Source organism: Gigantopelta aegis, chromosome 7 (assembly GCF_016097555.1).
Source record: "Gigantopelta aegis isolate Gae_Host chromosome 7, Gae_host_genome, whole genome shotgun sequence".
Lineage (NCBI taxonomy): Eukaryota > Metazoa > Mollusca > Gastropoda > Neomphalida > Peltospiridae > Gigantopelta > Gigantopelta aegis.
In genome coordinates, this window is record NC_054705.1 from 5,763,858 (window position 1) to 5,776,539 (window position 12,682).

At 35.5% G+C, this 12,682-nt stretch overlaps 1 protein-coding gene across 1 annotated transcript; it reads right to left on the reverse strand.

Annotated features, from left to right (window-relative positions):
* Positions 1-9,639: 9,639 nt before the first annotated feature.
* LOC121377826 (uncharacterized protein F54H12.2-like) lies at positions 9,640-10,164 on the reverse strand. Its single transcript, XM_041505924.1, has one exon. It carries the CDS (start codon positions 10,162-10,164, stop codon positions 9,640-9,642), a length of 525 nt encoding a protein of 174 aa, XP_041361858.1.
* Positions 10,165-12,682: the final 2,518 nt, after the last annotated feature.

Here is a 12,682-nt window from a genome sequence, read left to right on the forward strand (position 1 = left end):
CGGGAAAGCGCATTCCATGCATCCCATTCTGTATTGTCCCTTATTCTCATGCCTTCTTTGGTTTACCCTTTGTTCTTCTTTCTTTTCAAGCGTACTTTACTCGTAATGGACTAGCAGGCGGACTGGCTGTGACGCACCTTCGCAATCTATCTGGAGTGGATATGGTGGCTGAAGTGGAACTCGAGCTTCTTGACCAAGGCAAACGTCGTCTATAGTTCATTCGACTACTGGTCGCAACTTCTCGTGTGAGATTCTGGACATTGGCATGTGTTCATGCAGCAGAGTGGGTTTCACCCTTATTCCAAGGGGTGCATGTCCCCTCTTGAACTGTGTCTTTCGTCTTGCCTTCCATGGATTTGCACTCGTATGTATAATACAGCGAAATACTTATTGTGGTATGGGTCATTTCCACCCGTTATATATATCAGTTCATGTGTGATGTCACTTTCAGTTCTGATACATTAAAACATTTCAATGCAGTGGCAGTTGACAGCTTTTTTTTTGTTCACTGTATATTCTTTACTGCACCTTTGCAGGCTGGTGCCATTTTCCTCTGCATTCAGGTGTGACGTTGTTATGACTGTGTGCAGTATCCAAAATTTTACAGTTTTAAAGTTTAAATTTTAAAAAAAAGAGAACTTTGTGGGATTTTCTTTTTTGAAGGCAGTCCCCCATTTCACAGGCTCCAATAGCCATATTTGGTATCAAATATTCTTTTTATTGCCTGTATGCAACTTGACATATGCATTTAAATGCCATATGTATTTAAATGCCATATGTGAGTTTGGGTGTCATGGTGAAAACAATTTTGGTCTGATAGGCATCAGACTAGAGTTATCCACCCATTTGGTTGTCCAAAATACCGAAACTAATGCGAGAAAATATAGTTTTCTTGTTATGTGATCAGTGGCTGGGGAGCTGCTTTGTATACTGGATTGTTACACTGGGTTTGACAGGTAAGAGGATGCAGTTAGTGAATATGTGCACTTGGTTTACACTGGATACTGCATAATGTCCCCCAGAGCACATTGAAGTCGTGTAAAATGCACAGAAATGGGTGTGATTCGGTCCCTTAGCTTTGTTTACATTGATATAACGCGGAAAAGAGCTGGACAACAGAGGTCGTCCTTTTAAGTGTTCATTGGGCCCAGGCAGGTAATGTTTCCTGTGAAATGCTAATGGCCTGGTGAAATTAATAAAAGTGCAACAGCCACTGGGGCTACATGAGAATACATAGTGAAATTAATTGTGGTCTGAGGCCGGCTGAGAAGACGCAGTACTGACTGGCGGGGCTGGTGTTGGCTAATAAAGTCTATCAGACAAAAAGAACATCGAAATGTTGTTTGTGGTTTATGAGTTCGATAGTGGTGTATTGTAAGTTTCCTAGACGACGAAAACATGCACTGACACTGATAACACGAGTAAGTTTGAGGTCTACTCATGGATGTTGAAACATGTTTTGCATGCTCGGATCGGTTGGAACACTGATATGAACAGTTTAAACATTTTGAAGTATAATCGTGATGCCGTCTAACATGTCTGTGATAGCTATATTTTCTGGTAAAATGTTCGCCACACAGTTCACATATGAAAATGTGTCACTGATTGAAACAATTCCTGCTATGTCTAAGAAGATCAGAATTTCGAGAAAAGCGAGCCTGACACAGATCACACGAATATACCCTGCAAGTTATGTGAAAGGACATTTTTTTAAAGTTTAATGTACTGGATATTCTTGTTTACATTAATTATAAATTATCTATTGCTAATTGCACATATTGCATAAACCATCTATTTCAGATTAAACATGAAACTATTTCCATTTTAAAATATCTATTCTGGATTACATATTAAACTATCTACATTTCTAAATATCTATTCCGGAATTACCGGCCTCGGTGGCGTCGTGGTAGGACATCGGTCTACAGGCTGGTAAGTACTGGGTTCGGATCCCAGTCGAGACATGGGATTTTTAATCCAGATACCGACTCCAAACCCTGAGTGAGTGCTCCGCAAGGCTCAATGGGTAGATGTAAACCACTTGCACCGACCAGTGATCCATAACTGGTTCAACAAAGGCCATGGTTTGTGCTATCCTGCCTGTGAGAAGCGCAAATAAAAGATCCCTTGCTGCTAATCGGAAGAGTAGCCCATGTAGTGGCGACAGCGGGTTTCCTCTCAAAATCGCCATATAACCGTAAATAAAATGTGATGAGTGCGTCGTTAAATGAAACATTTCTTTCTTTCTATTCCGGATTACATATTAAACTATCTACTCTTTGGTTTAAACTTTGATCACATTAATGTTAACATGTTGCACATGATCACTTTCAGTGTCCTGCAAATAAATAAAATAAATTTCTTAACTAAGCTGTTTAATATGTTTGTATGAATAAGAAATGAGTAAGACATATTTCAAGTTAAAACAGCTAAACTATTGTAATAAAAATTTCGGTAATCTAACTCAAAACATAATTCGATTTATTTACCAAGTTATATGTTAAAGGCATATTGCCACAGACCACTCAGCTGTTTAATGAATCAAAAACTATCACATAAAACTATATATATATATGGCAACGGTCCATAATTTAAAACTAAAATTGACGAGGGTTGACATGAATATTCCCTTGATCGTGGTTCAGTTTGGGTGATAAAATAGCGAGGGTTGATAGCCCAAAAAGTGAAAAGTATATTTAAAACACTTACTTTCAATATAGATTCAGATGCAAGAGATTTGGTTAGTAGCGATCACAAGCAAGTAGCACTCCCTGGCAAGAGTAGCTGTGACTAATCGACGTAATGGTATTAAAGGAAAATCAGTTCCCGCGTTGATTGAGGGAAAACACCCGCTGTCGACACTTCATGTGCTACTATTTTCGATTCGCATAATGGGATCCTTTATATGAACCATCCCATAGACAAGATAACACATACCACGGCCTTTGATGTATCAGTCGTAGTGCAATGGCCCCTGCGCGTGCTGTAACCTCACCGTGGTGCAGGGGTGTAACATTCTCTTTGAGAATGCCCAATACAGCACAAATTGAAGTTTAGAGTAAAATTCGGTGTCCGTAAAATTCTGTGATATTTGTATTTGTATTTTTGGCACAGTTCTTTACACTGTTTTTGTTTAAACCTTGAATTTTTATATTGATGTTGATCATCACTTTATTTGTTTGCATTACCATAGTTTGACACCCGATAGCCGATGTATTTTTCGTGCTGGGGTGTCCTTAAACATTCATTCATTCATTCAATCAATAGTGCAATGGCTGGAGCGAGAAATAGTCTTAATTCTACTCATTAACAGTGTCAGATGCCTGTATATAAAATAACAGTATAATGTGTGTTCAGATGTTCTTTTAAATACTATTAGTACTCTACAATTAGCAATGCATGTTTATAAATCAGATAAAAATACTATTTATTAGTTTTGAAGATTAATAAATATAATTTAACAAACGTTTAAAATAGAGAGGGTAAATAACTTGGTCTTTCTAGGTTATCACTTTTAAGACATTCCATACAAGACAAACAAAACATATTTCTACAGAAATGTACCTTGCTTGGTGTACTAAATATGTTTTCCCCACAAATACCTACTGTGTGATTTAACTGCTGTGGATTACTTACACTTGATTACTGTGGAATTACCTTCTGGAGAAAAGGGGGGCTATTTGTGTTTTTCCCTAATTACCTACTGTGTGGATTACTTACACTGGATTACCTTGGATTACTCTGAATAAAACCAGGAAACACCCTAGTTAATACAAATAAAGAAGTAACACATTAAATAATTTAAGTAATATTTATTATATAAAGAAAAAGGCATGAGTTACAGGAACAGCTCTGGTAAGCAAACAATTTGATAAATTATTTTTAAAATTAAGATTACAAAATTATTTTTTAAATTAAGACTACAAAAATTATTTTACTGATTTTTAATAAATTATTTACCAATTTGTTTAAAATTAAATGATAAAGTTTGTTAAGTTTTAAAAATTCATAATTTGCAAATTGTCTGCTCTTCCAAAACTACTCCTGGATAATATCTAAACTGATTATAACATTAAGTTGTATAAATAATTCTAAAAACACTGCTTGTAAATAATTATCAAATCACTGATTGTAAATAATTCTAAAACACTGATTGTAGAATAATTATCAAAACACTAATTATAAAACATTAATTGTAAAATAATTATTAATTAACATTAATTTGTATACCTAAACATGCCATGAAAAACGAATTAATGAATAGAAAATAATTCTATTTCCTCGTCAGAACTTTCCTCACAAAAAAACCTTGAGGAAAGTAACTGGGAAGGGACAGAATCAGTGACATGAGTAGGAGAGGGGGGTAGCGGTCAAAGACACAGAGATTGTGCAAGGTGTAGCGACAGGAGCAGAAACATGAGTGACGGTGTGTGTCACTGTGAGATCAGTGGGAATATCAAAGAATGGCATAGGTGGTGTATGTAAAAAGAGCCTCAGAAGGTGTATCCGGAAGAAGGAGAATCGTGGGAGTTGGTGTGTCAGGAGTGTGGGTGAGTTGCAGTGTGAGAGGAATGGTAGGAGTTGGAGAGTCAGAAGTGTGGGTGAGTGGTAGTGCAAGAGGAATGGTGTGAGTTGGAGAGTCGGGAGCGGAAACAGGAGTGAGGGTGGGTGAGAGTGAGAAAAGAATGGTGTCAAAAGGGATGGAAGTTGTAGGAACAGAAGTGGGTGAAGATGGAGGCGTCACAACTGTTTTTGGCATAGTCTCAGGGGAAGGAGGGACAGAGGGAGAAGAAGAAGCATATCGACGCCAACGAAAATACAATGTGCAACAAAACACAACCACTATAACAACAGTTGCAACAACAACAATAATACAAAGAAAAATGATTACATTTTCAAACTATCCAGTTTCTTGAAAAGAAAAATTAAAATATTTTTAAACCAAAGGCACTATGTTTACGTATGTTTTGGAATAAATAAACTGCTTCTTAAAATGTTTTTGTTTTTTAATTTTAAATAAAAAATAAATAAATTCAGTGCAGAATTTACTACACAGAACTTTTACAATCTACTATATTTATTTACTACATTACACAAATTTCAAATTCATAGGTTAAATATACAGATATATCACAGATAATTTACACTCTAAACATCAAACTATTTAACACTCTAAATAATTTACATTTTTACAGCTTAAATAAATTATATTTGGATCAGGTTTGATTACAGGCTTTTTAAAACAAAACTTATTCTTTTTTCTACATAAAAAAAACAAAAACTAATTAAAATCAACAAATTATGATTGGTAATATACATTTAATTCTACTGCAAGAGGTTTCATCTTCAGAAGGAATGTTATATACAGTTGATGAAAGAAAGAAAGAAGTGTTTTATTTAACGACGCACTCAACACATTTTATTTGCGGTTATATGGCGTCAGACATATGGTTAAGAACCACACAGATTTTAAGAGGAAACCTGCTGTCGCCACTACATGGGCTACTCTTCCGATTAGCCTCAAGGGATCTTTTATTTGTGCTTCCCACAGGCAGGTACCGGTGTCGTGGCAGGCCATCGGTCTACAGGCTGATAGGTACTGGGTTCGGATCCCAGTCGAGGCATGGGATTTTTAATCCAGATACCGACTCCAAACCCTGAGTGAGTGCTCCGCAAGGCTCAATGGGTAGGTGTAAACCACTTGCACCGACCAGTGATCCATAACTGGTTCAACAAAGGCCATGGTTTGTGCTATCCTGCCTGTGAGAAGCGCAAATAAAAGATCCCTTGCTGCCTGTCGAAAAAAAGAGTAGCCTATGTGGCAACAGCGGGTTTCCTCTTCAAAACAGTGTCAAAATGACCATATGTTTGACGTCCAATAGCCGATGATAAGATAAAAAATCAATGTGCTCTAGTGGCGTCGTTAAATAAAACAAACTTTTTTTCCCACAATTCTGTGGCTTGTGCTACAGTTTTTCCATCAGACACTATCATTTCCATGAGACTGCCCGACTCAGCATCGATTTTTAGTGCTGAAGTTTGGGCAGTCATTAACGCCTTGGAAGAAATTAAAGATTCCATAGCATCCAGATTTATTATTTTTACAGACTCACTTTCGTGTCTTCAAGCTTTACGTAATATGAAGCTGGACCATCCCTTAATTGGAATAGTGATACGAAAGTGTGTCTTTTTATCTATTGCCAATAAAGACATTGTATTTTGTTGGGTACCCAGCCATGTTGGCATCAGGGGTAATGAAAAGGCAGATTTAGCTGCCAAGTCTGCTTTGGATTTGCCTCATGCCAGGGTTGGTGTACCGTATACTGATTTTAAATATGGTATTAACAAATTTATCTTTTCGATTTGGCAACGTGATTGGGACGGTGAGGTTGCGAACAAGCTTCATGCTATCAAGCCAGTCTTGGGAGAGTGGCAGTCCTCCTATAGACAGTGCAGGAAGGATGAAATAGTCTTGTGTCGTGCCAGCATTGGTCATACTCACTTGACACATTACTTTATCTTAAAGAAAGATCCTCCACCTCAGTGTGAGCACTGTCAGTGTACTCTGACTGTGCGTCACATTTTGGAGGAGTGTCAGTTTTTGAAAGAAATTCGAAAAGATATATTTGGTCAGAGAAATGTGATGGAATCCTTTCGATTCCATCCAGAACTTTTATTACAATTTCTTGGAGATACCGACTTTTATTGTAAATTTTAATTTGATCTATCTGTGATATTTGTATTTTTGCACAGTCCTTTACACTGTGTTTTAATTTAACTGTTGGATTTTTATATTGATGTTGATTATCAAATTTCTTTTGCTTTTACCATAGTTTGACACCCAATAGCCGATGTATTTTTCGTGCTGGGGTGTCGTTAAACATTCATTCATTCATTCATTTTTTTCCCACAGGCAGGATAGGACAAACCATGGCCTTTGTTGAACCAGTTATAGATCACTGGTCGGTGCAAGTGGTTTACACCTACCCATTGAGCCTTGCAGAGCACACACTCAGGGTTTGGAGTCGGTATCTGGATTAAAAATCCCATGCCTCGACTGGGATCCGAACCCAGTACCTACCAGCCTGTAGACCGATGGCCTGCCACGACGCCACCGATGCCGGTTATACAGTTGGTGAAGACAAAAAATCTGAAAACAAAGTAGTTAAAATTAGTTTAACTTAGTTATTTAAAATAATTTGTAATGTTAAAAACATCAAACAATTAGGTTAGTAATTTAAAATAAACATATAAATTAGTTTAAACATAAAATAATTTGTAATGTTAAAAAACATGAATTAGGTTAGTAATTTTAAAATAACATAAATTAGTTTTAACACAGTAAAATTGGATGAATACATTAGTGTAAACAACATAAAATTAGATGAACAAATTGTATATTAAACTAGGTATTTCAAATAAAAATTATACATGTTAATTATTACCTTTGCTTGCAATTTGTTGTGATGCTGTTTTTGCTTGGTGTGTGCTGGATTAATGTGGACTGGTTTGCTAAAACAGAAAATTAAACAAATTAGTATTTAAACACAAACCTAGGGTAGTAATGTAAATAAACATCATAAATTAGGTTAGTAATTTAAAATAACATATACATTAGTATGAACAAATAAAACTAGACACTGTTATTACCTTTGCCTGCAAATTGTTGTGTTGTGATTTCACTTGCTGTGGTCTGAATTGCTAAACCAGAAAAATTACTTGATACTATCAGTGACTATGATAGGAGTTTTCAGACGAATTAATGACATATATTATTATTCTGACTAGTCTGTAATTAGTTATATTTCTTTCAAATGTTGTAATATCAAATAATAAGTAATTTGTATATTTAATGTTACTAGTACAATGGTAAGCAGTCTTTTCGTACCATTTTAAAATATATCCACTCACCAATCAAGTATATACTGTCACCATTATTATTGTGCAGCTTAGTTCAATGACAGATAGTCAAAATGTCGAATTACTGATTAAAACAATAAACATTAGGCTAATGCAACTATATTGAAGTCAAACCCTTAATAAAGATAGAAAGAATGAAAAAGATGATATATTACTTTTATCTCCTCACGTTTCCGTTCATCATTATATTAATTACCAACGATAAGTGACATACAATAACAAATAAGATAGTGAGTACAAATAACCAAACATTATTGTACGAAAAGGTAAAAGTGGCTGCCAAAAACGGCTATGGCACGAAAATGACTAGTATTCATTCAATAACATCCTACACTTATACTGTCAAACTGAAATTTAAAACCTATTATACTGTTATAAAAATAATATATATTGTATTTAATGTTGTTCATATAAAATAAAAAAATCCGTTATATTTAATAATTAATGTTAAACCACTTTGTCATTAACTTTTATTTCTCTTCTGAATTTCTCATAAAAATTAATTGACGCACATGTCGCATTTCCTCCCTTGATCAGTTTTAACATTGGGAACAACGAAGATTTTATAACAATGTTCCCAGCACGTCCAGTAGTAATTACTTTTATGTTTGGCAATGGATTGCCGTCGATGTGTTCCAGCTGTCTGCCTCCACTGCAAAGAAGGACATTCTTCCCTTTGCAAACATTGATGAAAGGTGTTGCAGTCACCAAAACAAATGCAACAAAATCCGATGTGACTTGACATGTTTTCACTGTTGAATTACGTGCGCAATTTCTAACAGAGTTAACTCCCATTAGGAATACTATTCTCTCTCTCTCTCTCTCTCTCTCTCTCTCTCTCTCTCTCTCTCTCTCTCTCTCTCTCTCTCTCTCTCTCTCTCTCTCTCTCTCTCTCTCTCTCGATATAGATATAGTGTTTAAATGTAACAAACCATCGTTTTCTGACACATTGTATTTATTTTAAAAAGATGTTTGTATTACAAGGAAATACATGACTTGATACTAATTTTATAACAACAACACATAAGTAGTTAACAACAACACATAAACTGCATACATGATTGTATACAATATTTACATATGTTTGGATTTAAACATAGTAGTATGTGCTGGGAATACAAGATGGACTACAATATCTAAACTATTGACATATGAAGTTAGATACAAATATATCATTTTGTAATTTATCTTCACCGAACTGATTTACAATATCGTTCATCAGCAGTTCAGTTTTACATTTTTGTAACAAGTAATATAAACAATAAAATCCACATGTCTTAGCGTTGACAAATTGAATGGCTTTGCTACTGTAAAAGTAAGATGTAGAATGCTTTTTAAGAAATGAAACAAACTTTGCGCTATAATACTCGGGTGGTTTCCCAAAAGTGTCGAAAAACTCTCCTTTGTTTTTGTCAAAATAGAACGCAACCCAGTGCGTACCGGGGAGGTGAGATGGGTCGGTATTGAGAATAAACCCCCATCGTATTTGTTGGTCGCGGTAGTGTATCGCTAGAGTACACACCGACAATACGTGAACGTAGATCTAGCTCACAATTTATCGCACATTGAATTTGTAAACCATTCATGATTTTTATTTAACAATCACGTTTCTTGTTTGATCTATTTCAATCAAACTAGGAAATTCACCATACACTACACAACTGACTGTCTTTTGTCAATGCAGATTTAAACTGTGCTTCTAACTGTAAATTACCACTCTTAAGCAAACTTAAATAATGAGTCAACAAAAACGGCTTCAAGACTGAACACAAATGGTCCATTTCCAAAAGCAAATTCCGTTCTTTCAATGTAGTTTCCACTGTTTTTATTCCAATTGTTCAAGCCCTCGAACAAATTCACGTAGGCGCTCACGTCGTCTCCTTCGATGGGTCGACCAGGTACACTGACACCATCTAAATACAATGCCACCGTTTTCACAAATGATCTCTGAAAATTAAACGGGTTCTTTGTATAAGATCCATTCACACCGTCTCCATCGACAAACCCAACAACCAATATGTTTGGACACTGCGACTGAAACACACTATCCCAAACATAACTATGTTGCGAAGAAGCGATACTGCTCATTTTAACCTCTGTTTTAGTGAATGGATATAGAGTGTTGGACTTTTCAAATAGCTTGTTGTGCGTTAAAATAAGAGCACTGTTCATTTTCAGTTTACATATCTTGAAATAAATATCTTGCAGCTCGATCTTGTACTCCTGACCCGACTTACCAGACATCAGACAAAAGGGTATTGAGCTCCGAATCCCCTGCGTGTGCTGTAACCTCACCGTGGTGCAGGGGTGTAACATTCTCTTTGAGAATGGCCAATACAGCACAAAATTGAAGTTTTGAGTAAGATTCAGTATCCGTAAAATTATGTGATATTTGTGTTTTTGCACAGTTCTTTACACTGTTTTTGTTTAAGTCTTGAATTTTTATATTGATGTTGATCATCACTTTATTTATTTGCATTACCATAGTTTGACACCCAATAGCCGATGTATTTTTCGTGCTGGGGTGTCGTTAAACATTCGTCCATTCATTCATTCATTCATTCATTCGTGGTTTATGATTTTGAGAATTGTGTATTACAAGTTTTCTAGACGTTGAAAAAGTACATTGACATTGATTACACGAATAAGTTTGAGGTCTACTACTACAGGCTTCAAGCGTGTTTTACATACTCGGATCGGTTGGAACACGGATACGAGCAGTTTGTACATTTCAGAGTATCTTCGTGATACCGTCTAACGTGTCTGTGGTAGTTATCTTTTCTGGTAAAATGTTCGCCACACAGTTCACAGATGAAAATGTGTGACTGACTGAAACAATTCCTTCTGTGTCTAAGAAGGTAATAATTTCGAGAAACGCGACACTGACACAGTTCACACAAAAATATCCTACAAGTTGTGTGGCAGGACATTTTTTATAAAAGACAAATAAAAGTACTGTTTATTCTTGTTTACATATATTTGAAAAATTATCTATTCCTGATTACATATGAATAAATTCCTGATTATATTTTAATCCATTTCTGATTACATGTTTTAAAGTATCTATTTCCGACTACATATTAATCTATTCCCGATTACAGGAGTTAAGGTGACTAAAAGTATATCTTACGTTCCATTACTAAAACGTGTTATAAAGAGTTAAGACGACTATCTTCGTCTAAAAATATATTTAAGAAATTTCATAAAGTTTATCAACGTTGATAACAAAAATGACTTACCTTACAAGCAGTATTTGACTAGTAGAAAGAAGATTCAGCATTCCTAGCCAAGAGTGGTGGTGTCGGTCAGAGCCAATGGTATTTAAAGCAAATCATTTTCCTGCGTTTTCGCTTAACACCTCTTTAACAACCAATCATAATCTGTTTAAAATGCTTACATTGCAAGAAAGCACCCCCCCCCCCCCCCCCCCCCCCCGCTATTACAAAAGTGGGTTGTACAAAAACACTCATACTGTTTACTTAAGATGTTGATAATGCCAGTGAACTTTTATAGTACAAAATGTGACCGGTGACAGCAAAACCAGTCGGAAGTCGCACTTTGTTATTTTTTACAATCGGGGTTCAAACGTGAAATATCACAAAAATGTCAATATTGAGTTCTACACATTTTTGTGAAGCCACAGGTATAATAAATCATTTAAAGTTGATCAAATCTGAAAGTATTACCTTTTCTTGTTATAAATGTGCAAATTGTGGATGGTATTTAGAAAGCAAATTAGTGTAATTTTTGTAAAATAAAGACGTTTTTCCGCTTCGGTGACTATCAGGATATTTCGGAATGTTCCGACGGGTACCAACGGAAAGCTTAATGTTTCATCTTGCAAACTGGCCAACTCATTTATGTGCTGACGTCATTTATAACCAATGGTCGTATTTTTAAAAGTGTACACAAAGGGCTTTTGTTGCTGTTTGACCTAAGGGAAGATAAGACGTGTACGCTGATTGGTTAATGTGTATCCGACCAAGGTATGATGGGAAAATATCCAACATGGCTACAGTTTTGTTCGGAATGTTGTTTCCTTCGTTTGAATTAATTTTTATCGTTGTGCATATTTAAATGACTTTATCGAAAGAACAACAGGTGGCAAAGTGCATGAACAGCCTAATATCAGGTAACATTAAAGGGGCATTCCTGAATTTTCTGCAATTTTTAAGATGTTATCGACTAAAAGAGACTTTTTAACGATTGTCACTGTAATTGCATATCAAATATATTTTTCTGCACAATATATTAGTGGCTGTATATTAAACGTGTTTCAGATCGTTCTAATATTTGTACTAGGTTAAATTTCATTTTATTTCCTAAAAAACGTACGTACGAAATTATTTGAAGACAAAATCCAGTTTGGGCTTCTTACAAATATTAAAACGATCAAAAACACATTACATATACAGACAATGAAATTCTAAACAAGAAAATATATTTAATATGCAAGTTTAATCGTAGAAATATGTTATTAGTCGGAAACATCTTACAATGGAGGATCACATTGTGTTTACATTTACCATAGTTTGACACCCAATAGCCGAGTTATTTTTCGTGCTGGGGTGTCGTTAAACATTCATTCATTCATTCTTATCCTCCACCTCAGTGTGAGCACTGTCAGTGTACTCTGACTGTACGCCACATTTTGGTGGAGTGTACCCATCTGAAAGAAATGCGAAAAGATATATTTGGACCACAAACTGTGATGGAATCCTTTCGATTCCATCCAGAACTTTTATTGCAGTTTTTACGCGAT

Bases quoted from the DNA above. Each gene is read 5' to 3' on its own strand.
- LOC121377826 (XM_041505924.1), bottom strand. From the start codon at position 10,164: ATGTCTGGTAAGTCGGGTCAGGAGTACAAGATCGAGCTGCAAGATATT.